General features: G+C 39.1%; 6 protein-coding genes and 1 non-coding gene across 7 annotated transcripts; 5 read left to right on the forward strand and 2 right to left on the reverse strand.

The window, feature by feature from the left end:
* Positions 1-61: 61 nt before the first annotated feature.
* Positions 62-2,521, forward strand: BRETT_001821 (uncharacterized protein; the record flags this gene model as incomplete). The annotated part of the gene is made up of 1 exon (XM_041280363.1): positions 62-2,521. One exon carries the CDS (start codon positions 62-64, stop codon positions 2,519-2,521), a length of 2,460 nt encoding a protein of 819 aa, XP_041135246.1.
* Positions 2,522-2,807: 286 nt separating this feature from the next.
* On the reverse strand, positions 2,808-3,929 carry BRETT_001822 (uncharacterized protein; the record flags this gene model as incomplete). Its single annotated transcript, XM_041280364.1, has 1 exon — positions 2,808-3,929. The coding sequence occupies one exon, from the start codon at positions 3,927-3,929 to the stop codon at positions 2,808-2,810; it is 1,122 nt and encodes a 373-aa protein (XP_041135247.1).
* Positions 3,930-4,764: 835 nt separating this feature from the next.
* BRETT_001823 (uncharacterized protein) lies at positions 4,765-5,493 on the forward strand (the record flags this gene model as incomplete). Its single annotated transcript, XM_041280365.1, has 1 exon — positions 4,765-5,493. One exon carries the CDS (start codon positions 4,765-4,767, stop codon positions 5,491-5,493), a length of 729 nt encoding a protein of 242 aa, XP_041135248.1.
* A 303-nt stretch (positions 5,494-5,796) lies between these two features.
* BRETT_001824 (uncharacterized protein) lies at positions 5,797-8,712 on the reverse strand (the record flags this gene model as incomplete). The annotated part of the gene is made up of 1 exon (XM_041280366.1): positions 5,797-8,712. One exon carries the CDS (start codon positions 8,710-8,712, stop codon positions 5,797-5,799), a length of 2,916 nt encoding a protein of 971 aa, XP_041135249.1.
* Positions 8,713-11,069: 2,357 nt separating this feature from the next.
* On the forward strand, positions 11,070-11,933 carry BRETT_001825 (uncharacterized protein; the record flags this gene model as incomplete). Its single annotated transcript, XM_041280367.1, has 1 exon — positions 11,070-11,933. The coding sequence occupies one exon, from the start codon at positions 11,070-11,072 to the stop codon at positions 11,931-11,933; it is 864 nt and encodes a 287-aa protein (XP_041135250.1).
* A 3,418-nt stretch (positions 11,934-15,351) lies between these two features.
* Positions 15,352-15,423, forward strand: BRETT_001826. Its single transcript has one exon. It is a non-coding gene; the product is annotated as a tRNA-Cys (tRNA).
* A 550-nt stretch (positions 15,424-15,973) lies between these two features.
* Positions 15,974-17,500, forward strand: BRETT_001827 (uncharacterized protein; the record flags this gene model as incomplete). The annotated part of the gene is made up of 1 exon (XM_041280368.1): positions 15,974-17,500. One exon carries the CDS (start codon positions 15,974-15,976, stop codon positions 17,498-17,500), a length of 1,527 nt encoding a protein of 508 aa, XP_041135251.1.
* Between the last annotated feature and the right edge of the window lie 192 nt (positions 17,501-17,692).

A 17,692-nucleotide genomic window follows, 5' to 3' on the forward strand; every position in this document is an offset into this window, starting at 1 on the left:
TGCTGTTTTGCCCACAATAACTTGGAAATACCCGTCCCTTTATTGAGCAAGTAGGATTTCAATGACTACCTCATCTGGAATTCTTGCGGGGGCAAACCCCCTAGAATACAACAGCTCGACTCCATATACGCTTTTCATCTTTCAGCTGATCCTCATTATTGGTGTTGCGGAGCTTTTGCATTATCCCCTTTCGAAAATCAAGCAGCCTAAAGTCATTTCAGATGTTCTTTCAGGTATAATCTTGGGACCAACAGCCCTCGGCAAGATTCCAGGTTTCACGGATGCTGTTTTTCCTGACCAATCGATGCAGGGGCTCACACTAGTTTCCACTTTGGGTATTTGCCTCTTGCTTTTCATGGTTGGATGCGAGGTCGACATCAAATTCATCAAAAAGCACTTTGCCACGGCTTTATCGGTGGGAATTTTCAACATGGCTGTGCCCTTTGGCTTGGGATGTGCATACTCCATCACTCTTTGGAAACACTACCGGCTTAACCAGCCCAATTTGCCTGATATCAAGTTTTCCACCTTTATGGTTTTCATTGGTGTCTCGATGTGCATAACAGCATTTCCTGTTCTTGTCAGAATTCTCACAGAATTGCGTTTGGTGAAAGATCGTGTTGGAGTCGTTGTTTTGGCAGCTGGTATCACCAACGATTTGCTTGGATGGATTCTTCTTGCACTCTCAATCACATTGGCAAACTCTTCAAAGTCCGAAACAACTGTATATATCGTTTTGGTGACAATAGCTTGGGGTCTCTTCATCTGTTATCCGGTGCGCTGGCTTTTGAACTGGGTTTTAAACTCTGTCCTTCATGATCTCGATAATCCTTCCGGACCTTCCACCATGGCAATGTTAATTATCCTATTGATGATGTTTGCCTCTGCTTTTTTCACCGATATTATAGGGGTTCATCCCATTTTCGGAGCATTTATTATGGGAACAATTGTGCCGCGGACTAATAACTACGTTATCCGTCTTACCGAACGCATAGAGGATCTTGTCAACATCATTCTTTCGCCACTCTATTTTGGAATTGCCGGTTTGAATGCTGATCTCACTTTACTAAATAAGGGATTGGACTGGGCGTACATGATTGGTCTTTTGGCAATTGCCCTATTTGGCAAGATCCTTGGTGGAGCCTCTGCTGCCAGATTGCACGGACTTTATTGGAGAGAAAGTCTTACTGTTGGTGTCTTGATGTCCTGTAAAGGTATTGTTGAGATTGTTGTTCTTCAAACAGGTCTCAGGGCGGAAATCGTGTCGAAGAAGATATTTGCCATGTTCATATTAATGGCACTTATATCGACATTTCTCACCACACCGTTGACTTTGTGGTGCTATCCTCAAGCTTACAGAGAAGATGTTAGACAGAAGTTAAGGGACGAGAAGTTCAAAGAGATAGAAAATGGGAAGAAGGACGGAAATGATGCCTCGTCCTCTTCATCTTCAGTTTCTTCTTCCACTTCCAGTAAACTTCATCATCTGAAGAAGGAGTATGAGAATCTGAGATTTGACAAATTGATTCTTCCCGTTGATAGCTTGGAAAGTGTTTCCAACAATTTAATTCTGATGGACCGCTTCTGCAAACCGGGAAAGATCCCGATTCATGCTGTGAACATCAAGCATTTGACAGAGCGTACTGCAGATATGTTGCATGCCTCTATGGTGAGAGATATGGATGATCAGTTTGACCAGTTTGATGGTCAGTATTTGAACGGAATTCTTAGTATTCTTAAAATCTTCTGCGACCTGAGCGGAGTGCCGTTTTCGTCTGAGATTGTTTTCAGTTTGCCTGAGAGTACACTTCAAAGTTTACTCTTGAACGAGAACTTGCTTCCAAATGATCTTCTCATTCTAACAGTGGGAAGAAAGTTCTACAACAGCCAGCCAAAGTTTTTGGATCAATTCAACAAAATTGTGTCAAAGACAGATTACTTCAGTGCTCTGTTCATCAACAACAATCAGGATATAGGTCGGATGGCTGATGTTGATGATGGTAAAAAGAGTATGTCTTCTGTAAGTAGGAAAGAATTCCTAGAAGAGGAATCATTGCTTTCCAATGAGACGATTCTCAATCCGAAGTCGTTTAAGATCTCTTCTGTGAGCTTGATTTGCACGTCTAGCAATATTAGTAAAGATGAACTTACGGCATTAAAGCTGTTTAGTATATTGGTGAGGCACGAGGATGTTGATTGCGGATATATAGTGACTGCCGGTGGAAGCATGACGGATATAGCCTCACTCTTGAAAGATGATCTTCGATTGGCTGAGAAGATTCATTCGACGGTATACGAGGATGACAAGAAGGAAAAGGAAGAAGGAAAAAGTAAGGTCAAGACTGAAAATCCAGAGAATGAAAGTCAGGATGGATACAGGAAGTTTGTGTTGGACCTGGCTAGATCAAGATCAGGAAAGGATATAGATGATTTGGTTATCATCACAAAGAACTGTCCGTTTGTGACTACGCTCATTAAGGAGTTGGAGGATAGTAATAGGAAGATCCTGGTGGTTTTCTGAGTGGATTTTCGCTGCATGCAGTTGGTCTGCATGTTTAATCTATACTTTATAAAATATTGATGAATACTATTCGACACGATAATGGAATTGGATTTTCAATGTCTGTAACCTGTTTACATTGATTTTTAGGTCACTATTTCTCCCTCAATAACTTACAAAAAGCTCTACTCATTACTACAATCACAACTCTCGAGTCTTTCAAATCATCAAGCTGAACGCGCACAATTATTAAGAAAGAAATTAAACAGAAAGTAAACATACAAAGCAAGCAAAAACACACTCAAAGTTAGAACTTAAGAACAACCTTACCCTGGGAAGAAGCTGAGGCAACTTTATTTATTGCAGTCTCGTAATCGGTCTTGTAATCGTGGACCGAGTCCAAAGTCACAACAAACTTGTTTTCTTTCCAAAGCTTCTCAACTGCTGGACCATACTCTTTATCAGGGGTCTCCAAAAGACTGAAGAACTGGAATTTAGAGAGGCCAATCTTCTCCTTGATATATTCAACAATGTATTGCCATTGAGGAAGGAAGTCCGACACGATAATCTTAGAGTAGTTAACAGACTTGGAACCCTGAATCTGGGTGAAAATTCCACCCTCTTCCTTAGTCTTCAAAGTACTGTCCAAGTATCCGTACAAAATTGGGTCCCTCACAGAGTCCACAACAATATCGAACTTTCCATACTCCTTGACACTTTCAAGAATCTCGTTGATCTCACTTGTCTTACCCTTCTTGTAGTCAATCAACTTGTCAGCGCCGAACTTCTTAACCCTCTCAGTAGACTTTGCCGAACATGTGGCAGCAACATGCTTGGCACCAAAGAAGTATTTTGCAAACTGGATGGTGTGAGAACCGACAGACGTTCCGCCACCCAAAACCAAGACATTTCCTCCTTTAAGAGACTTTTTATGGGTCTTCAAAGCCTCGAAAGCTGTTCCTGATGCAATGCAAAGGGAAGAAGCCTCCTCATAAGTCATTCCCTCAGGAATCTTGTTGCAGAACATAATGCTTGCAGGTTCAAACAAGAGATATTGTGAGAATGCACCTGTCGAGCTAAATGGCTTTATGATGTCACCATAGACACGATCACCAGCCTTGAATCCAGACTCAGCTCCTGCCTTAACCACAAGTCCTGCAAAATCGCCACCCATCACCTTCTGGACAGATGCCTTGTAAAATCTTGATGAAAGACCCTTCAAGCAAAGATCAACCGGGTTTATCGAAGCGGCCTTTGTCTGGACCAAAACCTGCTTTGGAGTAACAATATCGCCACTCTTTGCCGCAGCAGGATCAAGCTTCAAGTCCATAGTTGCCACTTTTAATGGATCCTTGAATGTATAATAGGTTAATGCCTCAGTTTTGATGGCACCATCCACAACTGGTGGAACTTGCACGGACGAAGACATATTTGTTGTACACTAAAAATGTGTGCTTATGAATAGATTCCCTGTAACAGTAAATTCGCAATTAAGCAATTGAAAAGTCAAGGTATATTGGAAGGGAATTTTATGTGGATAAGGACCCAAGCAATGATGTTCGAATCCGAAAAGGGAGAAAGCAGTTTGCTTTTATATTAACTTGTGTGTGGATTGATAAAAAAAAAACTTTAATTTTGAAAGTGGAGGCGCCATTTTTTTCGCCTGCCTGACCATTCCCCATTGTCCGGTATTATTAAGCAGATTTTTATGGCACATAGTATTGTGTAAATTTAGAAATTTGAGTTTTTGCTTTCTTCAACTCCGTTATTATCAATTGCATATGCACATCTGATTTATAAGCAGGCGATAAGGAACTACATTCAGAATAGTCGACTCGACAACCGCCGGAAAATATATGAGCACTATTATCATCACCTGCAAATCAATCCAGAACCGTTTCGTCCTCGGAAAACAACAATAATCAACGAAACTTGTATTTCTTGACATTTTTCTTCTACAGCATTCTTTACATCATTGGCACCTATAAATCAATACCCCTTATTATCATGTGTCGGAATTTTTTTTTGTTCCTGGCTTTCGGCGTTTGCATTGACGTAGTGCTTGAAAAAAAGCGAAAAAAAATTTTTGATTTTCAACGGCTATCGATTGATGCAGTACTACTAGATTCTTCCATTCATCTCTAGTAATTCTGATATTGTTGATCTTTTTCTAAACGGGTATCGCCAAATTTCCGGGCCCGTAATCAATATTATTTGGTAACCATCACCCGCAATATAGTCCTCCTGTATTATCATAAGCTCAAATGTCTTCTCGAGTACAAGCCTCGGTGTATAAGAATTTCATTGTCTATTCAAGGTCGCCAATAGTATCATTATACGGTCCTCAAGGGTTGGACAGCCAAGTTTTATGTCGAGATTTCTCAAAAAGAGATCGCAGACTCGTGCTATATAGAAACTTTGTGCGATTACTACGATTTGTCAAGCGGCCAAAATTTCTTCGTGGTGAATATTTCGACTACTTGAAGTTCCGCTTTATTGATGATTACAATTATCGGAGAAACAAGCTTCTGGGAATCGACTCCTCACTAGATGAGAGAGAGCTTATGAGCAGGGCTGTCAATACGCTCAACTTTGTTAACAATGCATTCTGTGCTCCGAAAAGTGCTCCAGAGTTAAATGAAAACTTTGAACTAAGAGGAAGAGTCGGCAGAAGCCAAGAATATCTCGTTCTAGACTCTATAATGCAGTATGAAGCATCTAAGTTAGGATCGAGGGTTGTAGAAGGCCTTAAAATAGGTGTGAAAAGCTTGAAGGATGCAAATGAGTATCGTATTACTTGCAAAAATCTGAACATTGGCAAACCCGTCCCGCAAATTCAGGGAGAAAAATGGTATTCATACATAGGCATGCTTCAGGAAATGCCATCAAGCATCTCTTCCAAAAAAATTGCTGCATTTGACTTCGCAAAATCGATTCTCACCTTTGAGAAGAACTTGGTCCTATTGAATGAGGATTGCAAGTTGCTTCTTTGAAAAAGGACGAGTGGTCAACACGAGAATAGTCGCGATAAGCGCCGACAGCAGTACAGTGCACCACATTTGAACAAACTACTTGTATTTAAAAGCATATATCTTTCCTACTAGGCGTTAATAAACGTGTGCATACTTTGAATTGTGTGATTCAACAGTTCGCGGAGTGTGAGCTCTCTTAATTAAATGAATGTATGGAGTGAGTCGAAAATGAGAGTAAAATAGTAACACAATAATAAAAAAAAAGAACGGTTAAGATAAAACAAGAAAAATAACATAAAATAAAAGAAGTGAAATGAAAAATGTTTACCATCCAAGAGAGTTCTTCAAGTTTATTGGAGCAGAAATGCTTGGAATGGAATGCTGGGATCCGGAATTGCGGAATGATCTGCTCGTGTGGGCACTTGAATAGTAAGCGGAATCTTCGCTGTCATAAGGCTCACTATCACATCCAACTGAGAGCCTGATGTCACCCATGTTTCCACTGCCAGAGTATGAGTAGGATGGATTGTAGCTCTCGAAGGAACTTCCATCGTATGGCGAACAGTAGGACTCGAAGTTACTTCTTGGTCTGGTCTTCTCCTCGGTCATTTCCTGGTCCTGTTTTTGTTTTCTATTCTTTCTCCGGATGTAAAAGGCAACGATAGCACTCAAATACGCGCCAGCACCGACTGCAGAACCGGCGATAATTCCGGCCATCTTTCCACCGCTTGTACTGGATTTGCCAACTGAAGAATTGGCCTCAGATGAAAAGTCCATCGAGCCCAAACTTTGAGGATCAACACTACTGCTTCCAGATCCAGACGAGGAATCACTATTGGAGCCAATCCAAACAGAAGTCGATGAGCTTCCCAGAAGTCCCTGGATTGGGATTCTGCTATCGATGAGATTGGCCAAAGTGCTTTGCGCACTGTTTGGGTTTTCGTAAATCTTGGATCCAGACGTCGTCAACTCGTTTTGCAACGAGGTCAACTTGCTCTTGGGGAAATACACCTCAGCAATGGTTATGATGTAGCTCAACTGCGAGGATGTGTATGGAACCAACTGCTTGACAGTGACATCAGACTTATCGATGCTGTCGAATGGGTACGACAACACATCCGGCAAGTACTCGAAGATCTGAGCAGACGAGATGGAGTTTTCAACCACGAAGACGTAGTTGAGACTTCTCTTGAAGCCGATGGTAATCAGAGTGTAATCGTCTGGGATAGACGCGGTTGTTGCAGCAGGCGAAATTGCCTTAGGCAAGGCTGTGGTTGCAACGGATATCGAAGTTGTTGAAGCGTCTGGAGCCGAGGCGGTGACGATAACATCAGGAAGCCAGCCAGTAGATTGTGAAGATGATGGCTTTGAGGATTCTGAGCTGGAAGATGTGGCCGTTATGGTGGATTGTGAGCCTGAGTCCGTTCCAAAGATGGCTCGAGAGCTTGTTTTGGAGGATGAGGCAGAGGTCTGGACAACAATTGAAGGTCCCTTTGTGCTGGTTGGGTACTGCGGAGACTCATACAGACTCGAAGTCGTCTGAGTGTTTGCTGCAGAGTGCGAAATCGACCTGTAGTCGTCTGTCGACACACTCAGCACCTTGGAAGACGAGCTTGCAGTGCTTGAAGTGGTGCCTGAGACTGATAATGTGGAATGTGCACCCGAGGTGGTACTTCTAGATGTGGATGTTGGCACCTGGGAGGATCCAGAACTTGCACTGGTACTGCTACTTGCCAGATTTGCAGAAGTCTGCGACGTTGAAACTGTTGTCTCGGCCGAGGACGACTCGGAAAGAGCAGTTGTGGAACTCTCTGAAGTTGCAGAAGAGGTTGAGGCAGAGACAGGTGTAGAAACTGCACTCGATGCCGAACCAGAGACTCCAGAAGATGTATCTGTTGAAGTGGATGCAGTCGGTGTAACAGTAGTCGAGGCGTTGGGTTCAGCACTCGAAGAAACTGCCGAAGTGACAACCGAGGAGCTGCCAACAGACGAAGGTTGCAAGCTTGTTACAGCTGCATTTGCAGTTGTTGAAGATGATAAGAAGTTATCTGAGGCTGAAGCTGACGAATACGTCAAAGAAGACGATGCACTTGTGCCACTGCTTGAAAAAACGGCAGTTGTAACAGCGTTATAGCTTGATGAAGCCGAGCCGTATGTCAGTGATGTCTCCTGATAGCTTGAGCTTGCAGAGCCAACGAGTGATGAAGCTGCACTCGTGTAAACGGCATTCTGAATACTCGAAGCAGTTGATGAGTCTGTGCTTGCAGTAACCACCGAAACTGAGTCTGTGGAAGCTGAAGTTGAGCCTGAAGCAGAGGCCGAACTTGTGTATGCGGCATTCTGCAAGGCCGATGACGAATCAACGACTGTGGCAGCGCCTGAATTCACAAGTGCCGGATAATCGATCGAGCCTGAACTTGCGGTTGGAGAGGCAGTAGTAAGGCTGGTAGTGTCTGTTGCAGAAGTTACATCATCTGTATTTGCCGTTGTTGCTGTTGCTGCATTTTCAGCAGTGTCAGTAGCACTCGTAGCTGCATCTGTGGCAGTATTGGCTGCAGTATTGACTGCAGTATCTTCAGCAGCACTTGTAGTTGTATCTGTGGCAGTATTGGCAGCAGTATCTTCTGTAGCACTTGTAGTTGTGGCAGCAGCCGAAATTGCAGCTGTATTCTCAACTGTATCCGCAATATTCACGGTATTGTCTGAAGAACTTGTAGTTGTGGCCTCAACCGTGTTAGCAGCACTTGTAGTATCTGCTGTATCAACTGCACTTGTAGCATCTGCTGTATCAACTGCACTTGTAGCATCTGCTGTATCAACTGCACTTGTAGCATCTGCTGTATCAACTGCACTTGTAGCATCAACCGTATTGGCGACATTCGTAGCAATTGTATCGGCACTTGTAGCTGTTCCTGCATTTTCAACAGTGTTCACATCATTAGTTGTACTAGAAACAGCTACTTGAGTATCGCTAGTAGTAGAATCCTGTTCATTGGCCTGTGTTGTCGCCTGTGCCGCTGCAGTTGTCTGCTCTTCTATTTGCGAAGATGAAATTTGTGCCATTTGTGCAAGAATGTTAGCAGATGTCTCCTCTGTTGTAGTTGCAGACATATTGTTATATCCCGGAACATTGCTGGCAGCAAGTTGCTGGAAGTCATCATTCTGGCCTAGATCAATAGCATGAGCTCTGCTTATCAAAATTGAGGCTAAAAGGCACTTGAAAACAAACATTGTAAGCATTTTCGAAGGTGGTAAACCAGTACTAAGCGTGATCTGTGTAATTTAAACGAGTGAATAAGTGGGGAGCTTAGATGCTGGGCCAACCTGGCAATGCTATGTTTTCTGGTTGTCGCGATTGACTAGGTGTGCTGACCGATTGACCAATCGACTTTGTTTATGTTTGGCTTGATGAAAGTTTTAGGCTTGAATATGAAGGAATGAACTTGTTTCACGTGTGCGTTTCTTGTATTTTTTCGATTCTGTCTAATCTTTATCTGTACCTCGGTGGTCAACTGTGTTCGGATGTTGGAGATCTGTTTGTGAATAGTCAATCAAAAAGAAAGCTTAACGCTTGGCAATGGATGTGTAACAAAAAAATAACAAAAAGACACGATCCTGAGTGAAAAATATGGCTCACTGTTGAAACTCCGAGATTGTAATGGTAGAAACTTCTCTGTATTAAAACGAAGGACCTAAGTTAAAAGAGTGAAAATGATACCAACGTTGTTTAAGCTTACGAAAAGAACCCAGGGGAAATGGAACGTTATGTAAGGAGTTTAGGTTCAACAGGGAAAGAATTGAAAGAAAATACTAATGCTGTGTTTAGGCAATAATTTTAGTTGCTAAAAAAAAATATGTACAATAATAAGGTCCGAGTTGATTCAACAAGACGACAGAGCCAGGAATTTCAGCTCTAAAAAATAATAAGAATTTTTTCAAAGAAGTAACGAAGCTTGCCGAATAAAGCTTTTCGCACCGCTCTACAAAGGAGATAAATCAGAATAGGTAAACATAAAGGCACGCTAAAAGAAACGAGTGGTGAGGTAATAATCAAGGAGTAAATAAAAGAAAAAATTTATTGCATTGTTCAGTTGGGTATGTAAATAAATAAACAATGCCTGGTACAGTCAATGGAATTTCTTATTGTTTGAGACCAGGAGGGGCAGAGGAATTTGGATGAGAGCTGTGTCAGAATGGAATTGATTCTTTGTATTTTGGTTTAAGGCCTTTAATGTGTTTTTCCGAAACAGGAACCACAGGAACCACCACTTATCCCCCGGGTAAAGACCCTGTAATTCCCTGTATAACTAAGTGTGTTAAACTGAGAATACTGAGTATTCCTTCTGTTGGTGTTTTGCCCCCTTTAGCGCCCACTTGACAAAAGGAGTACAAAAGCGAATTTCTTGTTTCTTTTGTCTTCCTATTTATTTTCCCTACCATTCTTGGAAGATTCCTGTAAAGCGTACCCTGCTTATATTTCCCGTTTCATGTACCCGTGCTTTATTCTTCTATATTTCTGTTTCCGTGCTTTCCATTTCATAATATCTTTACATTTTGGCATACATTTTCTGGAATACTAATTGCAGCTTTTTTTTTCCACCCTTCTTTCTCTATGTTTCAATGAAATTTCGCACATAACGCGTATACTTTAAACTTGTCCATGTGCTACCACCGGCTTTTCTAACATTCCGCTTAATAACTAACTATCGTCGAATCACTCATTATGATTGACACTCACTTATGTTTTGTGTGCTTAACACACTCGATGGCTTCATAATATTTCCTATTCTTTTTGACGTATAAAATGATAATGTCCAATTCTGTTTAATGATATTGAAGCATTATCTAGGGCATCGACCCTATCATCGATACTGTTATCATCTGACATTTATTTGTTCAATTCTTATCAGGAAGCGTTAATCCCAGATTATTTTGTATCATGTAGTTTTATTCTTATTTTTATTTTATGTTCGCCGGACTGTCATAATTTCTTGATGTGGTATCCAGCGGCATTTTTGATTCAAGTTATTTTATGTTTCAAATCAGCTTCATCATTACTTTTATTTAATATTTCATCTGTGTCACACTTCTTTCAACATGAGTCCTTGAATCCCTTTCGTATACTCTTTCCTTCAGCAAATATAGGTTTCTCTTCTCCCACACTATTTCTTCAACCGTATTCCCTTGAGTACAATGAAAACAGTGCCTCCGCTTTTCAAGCGTACTTTCACGCTTGAATTTTCTTTTTGACGCGTGTATTTCCCAATTGAGTAATGTTTTCAGGTCCGAACAAAAAAAAAGTTATAATCGCTTAGCTGCAGCTCGTCCACACTACTCCGTTAGAGATATCGTTACATCCTTGCATTTGCTTTTGATTTTTTGTGTGTCCTGCAAGAAAAATAAAAATAAATACTCTACCAAAATTTAAATGGTCTAACATAGCGTACATGTATGTTGTGTATATCTTTACACAAAGTATGTCACATACAGGGAACTTTTAAGAATAAGAGCATACATATATATAATTTAACGAGTGTTTACCTAGCATTGCTATACTTCTGGTTTTCTATTTTCCTCACAATTTAAGCCAACGATAAATGTCAGACCCATTCCAAATAGATGACGATGATATGGTTATCGAACCAGACCATTTAGTGAACAAGAACACGTCAAGCGCACATGATTCAATGCAGGATGTTGAGTTTAATGCAGATACATCTGTATCTGGAAATATGACAACACAACCAGCCAGTTCACCCAAAAAATCATATAATGGAGGTCCTTTCTCCCTCAATTATTACAGAAGATACTTTGATATAAGCACTTTAGATTTCTTCAAGAGTTGTTACAGAAGTCTCAATCCATTGAGTAAACTGGACAGCTATGAATTTCAAGAGGTCGGAGATTTGTATGGCCCGATTTGGGTCACCGCTACACTTATATTCTTGCTATTCTTCTGTAATTCATTTGCCGAACTTTTATCCTCCTTGGGTCATTCAAAGGATGATAAAGACGTTGTCATACATGTCAATTATTTCAAAATTATATTATCATCGATTAACCTTTTATACGGTTATACATTCCTTGTTCCAACCGTGTTATGGGCTGTTCTCAAATTTTACTTGAAGGTGGCAGACCTTGCACCCCTAACCAGGTTTATCTCCATATACGCTTATGCCAATCTTCTGTGGGTTCCAGCCGCAGTTTTATCTATATTTAGAGGATTGTTATCTTCTCATCGCTTTCTTGATGGATGTCTCAAATGGGGATGTATCCTTCTTGGCTGTGTTCTCAGTGGATGTAGTATTTTAGTGAAACTGAATCAATATTTTCACATAGTGTTTTCAAACGAGAATGCTGAAGAGCAAAAGAAGCATATACTACTCCTCATGAGTCTTTTAGCTATACCTCATTTAGGATTCGCATTGGCTGTTAAAGTTGCCTTTTTCGGCACTCTTTAACTTCTGCTTTGTATATGTATTTGATGTGTATTAACACAAGGTTTTTGGATGTTTTACGTAAATATATCTTTAAAATTATGTGCATAAAGAGTGATGCTAATATATAATTTATGAAACAGTGTTGGTTAACTTATGTTGCTTTCATTGCAACCGTGAAAAAGTTTGACTTATTTGTCTGGAAGCTTTTAATATATGATTGAAAAACGGATCTGTTTTATAGGTTCGCTGTTACAGGATTTTGTCAATGAAACAGATATCCATAAATGAGTACATTTTTTGCAGCCTTCTGTTTTACCGTTTCCCAAGCACGTATACCTAAAATCGAATATAACAATACTGCTGTTTTCGAACACATTTTAATTGTTTATGATATTTCATTCCAGTTCATCATTCTTGGCTAAAATCCCTAAGCACTAAGGAAGTCGATATTGAAAAAAAGCGGAATACCTTATAAAAGATTGTTTGTTAAGTGCAACGGCCATTAAAAAGTGTAGTAGAAATGTTTTCTACTGTACGTTCTTTTTTACTTTTTTTAATTCAAGCTTATTTACTATTGTCTATCCCAGAAGGTCAATCTTTGTCACCCTTGGTCTGTACTATGTTTAAAATTGCACGATAGCCCTTTTCATTTCAATCGGCTTAATTTCGTCTTCATTGTGGTGAAGTAAGGAAATAAATCTGTATTTTTTATTGCACCATGAGAAGTTATTGTTATGATCTGCTCAGTGCTTTTATATCGACCCCAATCAAATACCTATTACGTCGAGCATACGAAAATATTACATACTATCAAGCATTATTATATATTATTAGACTTAATTGTTTTCAAAATTTCAACCTATTGTTGCGTAGAAATTGCGGATAAATTTGAGTAAATTGGTTAATATGGTATGTGAGAGCAATTAGACGCATACAGGATGTTAGCCTTCGGAATACAACTCTTTTTGATATGTATTACTCCTTTTCCCCTTAGTCGTATATCGTTTTCATAACTGATATATTGTTATCATGTTCTTTCATAGATAAAGGCACTGCTACTAAAGTGAAAATATTCTCCTCCGTATTTTCTCAACTACATCCTTCTTTGCATATTCTGAATATTATTGAATATTACACCAAGTTTAATTCAAGGGCATCAAAATATAATTTCAAAAGATATTAAATAAAGGAGATGGTCAATTAAAAGCATTAAAATTTATATAGTATTCGATATTTATTGTAGTACATAAAATATTTGTGTGTGTGTGCATACATACAAGGGAAGATCTTCATTTCATACAGTTTCAATTCTACTGTTATGTGGACGCTAGAACAATAATATCCTTGCTAATAAAGACTCCATTCTTCTAAGGCTATATTGTTTTAAAATAAGATTGTCTCGTTTCATTTATGACGCCATATACACAACTACTAATATAGGCATCCGAATTATCATACGTAGTACTAGATACATTCACGACACGTATAAATTCATTCTTGTGCCCTTCAAACTACTAGTGTAATTACTAATTGCATCTGAAAAGCAGTTTTATAGCTATGGTTCAACTTTAAATTATCACCTTCGTTTTAACCCAAATAAATTATGACTTATTGTCGGACATATGGGAATATTACCTAGTATTAGGCAATCTATTATTATATGTCATTAGATTTATTTGTTTTGAGATCTGAACATATTCTTAAATAACGAAAATTTAGAATAATATGTATTATAGACAATCCTTGATAAAATGTACTAACTGTGTATGTTAGGAAATCAGCAAAAAAATAATCTATCATAATTATGTTTCTGAGAATTAGATATCTTTTATATTAGGTATGATTACCTCACTTTATTTTCCTTTTTATTTTTACTTTACTTTACCTCTTTTTATATAACTTGTTTCTTCTACGAAGGGACGAGACCCGATAGCCTATTTTGCAATACAACTAGTTCGACTCCACTTTGATGGTAACAGAGTAAAGGAAAGTAAATTCATTTTCTTTTATGGTGACACATACACAATTGTTAGAATGTTAGAGGCATTAACATTATCAAACAGACCACTTGGTACATTTATATCCACCCACTCAGGTAAACGATATTACAATTGTCTGAATCTCCCCAACTGCTAGGTTCTTATTAGTTCTATTAAAGAAGGAGTTTGATAGCTAAAGCCCGGGAGTAACTCATAAGGTCTCTCTTAACTCCGACAGACATATATACCTTTAGACGGATTTGGTAATCATCTAAAGAATCCTTATACTTTAGCTTATTGAAAATAATATTTTGTTACCCTCAGTCCGACAATCTACAATTTTTGTAAGGGGTCAAATCAAGAACCTATTGGTTTAAAGCCAGAGAAATAATTGAAAGTCACTGTTCCCAATAAGGAAAGGGAGAGTGAGAAATATTCTGACTTGGTCCGAAATAAGAGTCACGCGAGAGATGAATTAATTTCATGTTTTAAAATAACTATGAGCTAATTAACAATAGTAATTAAGTCAAGAGAATTGACTTCTGGTTAAAGGATGGACGGGGACAGTCCATGCCATTGTAAATGACTGACGAACGTTTCCCGAGGAGGGAAAGTGTCTTCCGTTGTCATGAACTGATATTAGTAAAATAATAATTAATTTCGGGAAATGTGTCATTTCCATTTAATATAAATAGAGGTCCTTACCCTCTGGTAATGAGAGAAGGATGGAAAGAAATCTGAAGAAAGAAAGATACGGGAAGGATCAGAGAACAATCTTATTAATCTATTATATATTGTCAGAGTATATAAATCCCGTGTGACATTTGTATCTACTTAATTGCTCACATATCTCTGTGCCGTAGCACTACCGAGCGCGCAGATGCCCAAGGTTATGAACGGGATTGGCCATATAGTTCGGATATAGAAAAGACTTCTGTTGCATAGAATGACCCCCATAACAAAATAGGGTCCTTACGAACACGTTTGTAATCCAGCGAGAACCCGAAGGTTACTCTTGGTTTCAGCTGAAGGTTCACTTCAAGATGGATTTCCTTATATGAATATGTATTGCAAATTACACAATAAAGTCGTCGTCCCTTCTAAGAGACACATAGTATATAAGGAAAAAGTAGTACATACATATAAGAGATATTTTTCCGCAGAAGTGGAATAGGTCATTCTCAGCCGAAAGTAGATTAGGGAGAAATTTATTTCACAGGAAAAATTTCCCCGCGAATTATTTCTTCTATCTGTCTGAACATTAATTTGATTCACATATTATAAATCAAATACCAGTTGAACCTTTATGCGTTATTAACATATGAAACATTATTATAACTCATAGGTTCCGACATATATCTTTAGACGGATTTGGTAATCATCTAAAGAATCCTTATACTTCAGGTTATAAAAAATAATATTTTGTTACCTTCAGTCCGACCATTTACAATTTTGTTAATGCACGTGTAGCTCAGTGGTAGAGCATCAGATTGCAAATCTGTGGGTCCCTGGTTCAATTCCGGGCACGAGCTTAATTTTTATTTTTGACAAGTTCGGATCTCTGTATATTTTATTTTTTTACAATTGTGATTGGTACCCAAAATAAACAAGCGGAAAACAACTAATCACCCTATTTACATTTAAATGTATTCTTTTAAGGATTATGAATTGTAATACTATAATACAAAAATTCAACGAGATAGTTTCGGTGGAGAAACCCGCAACATCTTTAAGAATTTCCCTGATTATTTTATCGAGAAGATTCAAATCGATAAATCAAAAAAAGAACGTCGAAGAAAATGGAAAAATGAAAAATTCTGAGGATAACGAAAAATCGCGCGGAGGATTTGCGAGGTATGAAAAGCCAAGGTGTTTTTTTTGGGGGTGGGAATTTGGACAACCATGATTCCATCAAACCTTTTATTTTGGTTATATTTGGTCAAAAGTGTTACCAGGGACAAAGTACCATATTCAAGGAAAAGAAGCCGATTAAACAATAGTATTTAATTTGCTAATTTGCCTTGATAATTGATCGATATCTTTGGAAATAGAGTAGAACAAAAATAGAACTAATTTGAAACCATGTCTGAAGAAACAGGATCAGAAGATCGTGAGAGAAGTAGGGTTTTCTCTAAGAGGAGATATATAAAATCCCCAAACTTTAAGGAGAGAGATCAGAAGGTGAATGACATTAGGGAGTTAATCAAGAAGGCAGATGCTGAGTTGAGCAAGATCAACGAAGAGATCAAGGTTACCATTACACCAAAGCCAATCAAGGATAAGAGAAAGGAACTCAGCAGTGGATTGGAGGAAGTGATAAAGAAGCAAGGTGAGCTCAAGAGAAAGAGGGGAGACATCAGCAGCCAGATTAAGGCTATTGAGATGTCAATGAAGCAGAAGATCAACAAAATCCAAGGCAAGACTTCCAAGCACAAGTTTAAGAGTGTCGGAGAACTCGACAAGAGAATCAAGCACTTGGAAGAATTAATTGATACTGGTACTTTGAAGATTGTTGAGGAGAGAAGATTTGTGAAGGAAATCTCGTCTTTGAGAAGAATGAGGAAGGACTATGCGTCAATAGACGCAGAACAAAAACTGATCGACGAGGATAAGGCTAAGATCAAGGAATTGAGAAAGAGCTTTGGAGAGGCAAATGCTAGAGAAGAAGAAACCAAATTTGAAGATTTGATGAAGAAGATGGATGAGCTGTCGCTCAAGACTAAGGACATTAAAGAGAAGAGAGACAAGTTGTTTTCTAGAAGAAGAGAGTTGCACAACGAGAAGGATCACTTGTACGACTCAATCAGAGCCATTAGAAAGGACTTTGACGATCAATTCAATAAGTTCAAGCAGGACCTGGAGAGGGAAAAGAAGAGACGTGAAGAAGAGGAGAAGGAGTACAACTTGACTGAGAAGAAAGAAGACTTGGAAAAGCAGATCACTGAGATCGAAGACAGTTCCAACAAACCAGCAAATGCCGCCGAAATGGAGACAGTCACCAATCTTTTGGCCCACTTTGACCCATCATTTGTTAAACCAGAGAAATCCTTGCAGGATCAGAATGCTTTGGACAAATTGAACAAGCATCATGCTCACACCAAGGTTGAAATTTCTGCTGAAGAGGCTGCTCTTTTCAAAAAGGAGCCAAAGAATCCAAACGAGACCTTGTCGAAGTCCAAGAAGGGTAAGAAGCATAAGAAGAGAGCATCAAAGACCAGGGTTATTCTTGAGCCAACCATCATTGTGGACCTGGCATCATTGGGAATTCCACTTCCTATCACGAAGGATGATACTGAGAAGACTGTTGATGCTCTTCGTACTAAATTGGATGAGCTCAAGAATACTCAGGATGAAAAGACAAAGGAGAACATCGAGGCTGGTGAAAAGCAGATTGCCGAGTTGAGAAAGCAGATTGCCGATATCGATGCGGAAATTGCTAAGATTAAGGAGGAGAAGAAGAGCAAGAAGGTTGCAGAGGAGGAAGAAAAGGAGGAAAAGGAAGAGGAAAAGGAAGAGGAAGAAGAAAAGGAAGAGGAAGAAGAAAAAGAGGGAAAGAAAGAGGATGAAAAAGCGGATAAGAAGGAAGAAAAGAAAGACGAGGAGAACTGATTTAATGGAGTACTACAATAAAATAACTCATAATAAAATATCTTCATCGTATTATAGTTATATGTATGTCATTAGTAAATTGCGTGTGCCCAGTCCACGAGAAAAGGAAATATACAGATGCAGCAAAGAGAGAGACAGGTTGGGAAAAGAAAACCGCCCAACAACAACATATTGCAGTAGCAGTTTCGGCAC

The sequence above is a fragment of the Brettanomyces bruxellensis genome, chromosome 4 (genome assembly GCF_011074885.1).
Source record: "Brettanomyces bruxellensis chromosome 4, complete sequence".
Classification (NCBI taxonomy): domain Eukaryota; kingdom Fungi; phylum Ascomycota; class Pichiomycetes; order Pichiales; family Pichiaceae; genus Brettanomyces; species Brettanomyces bruxellensis.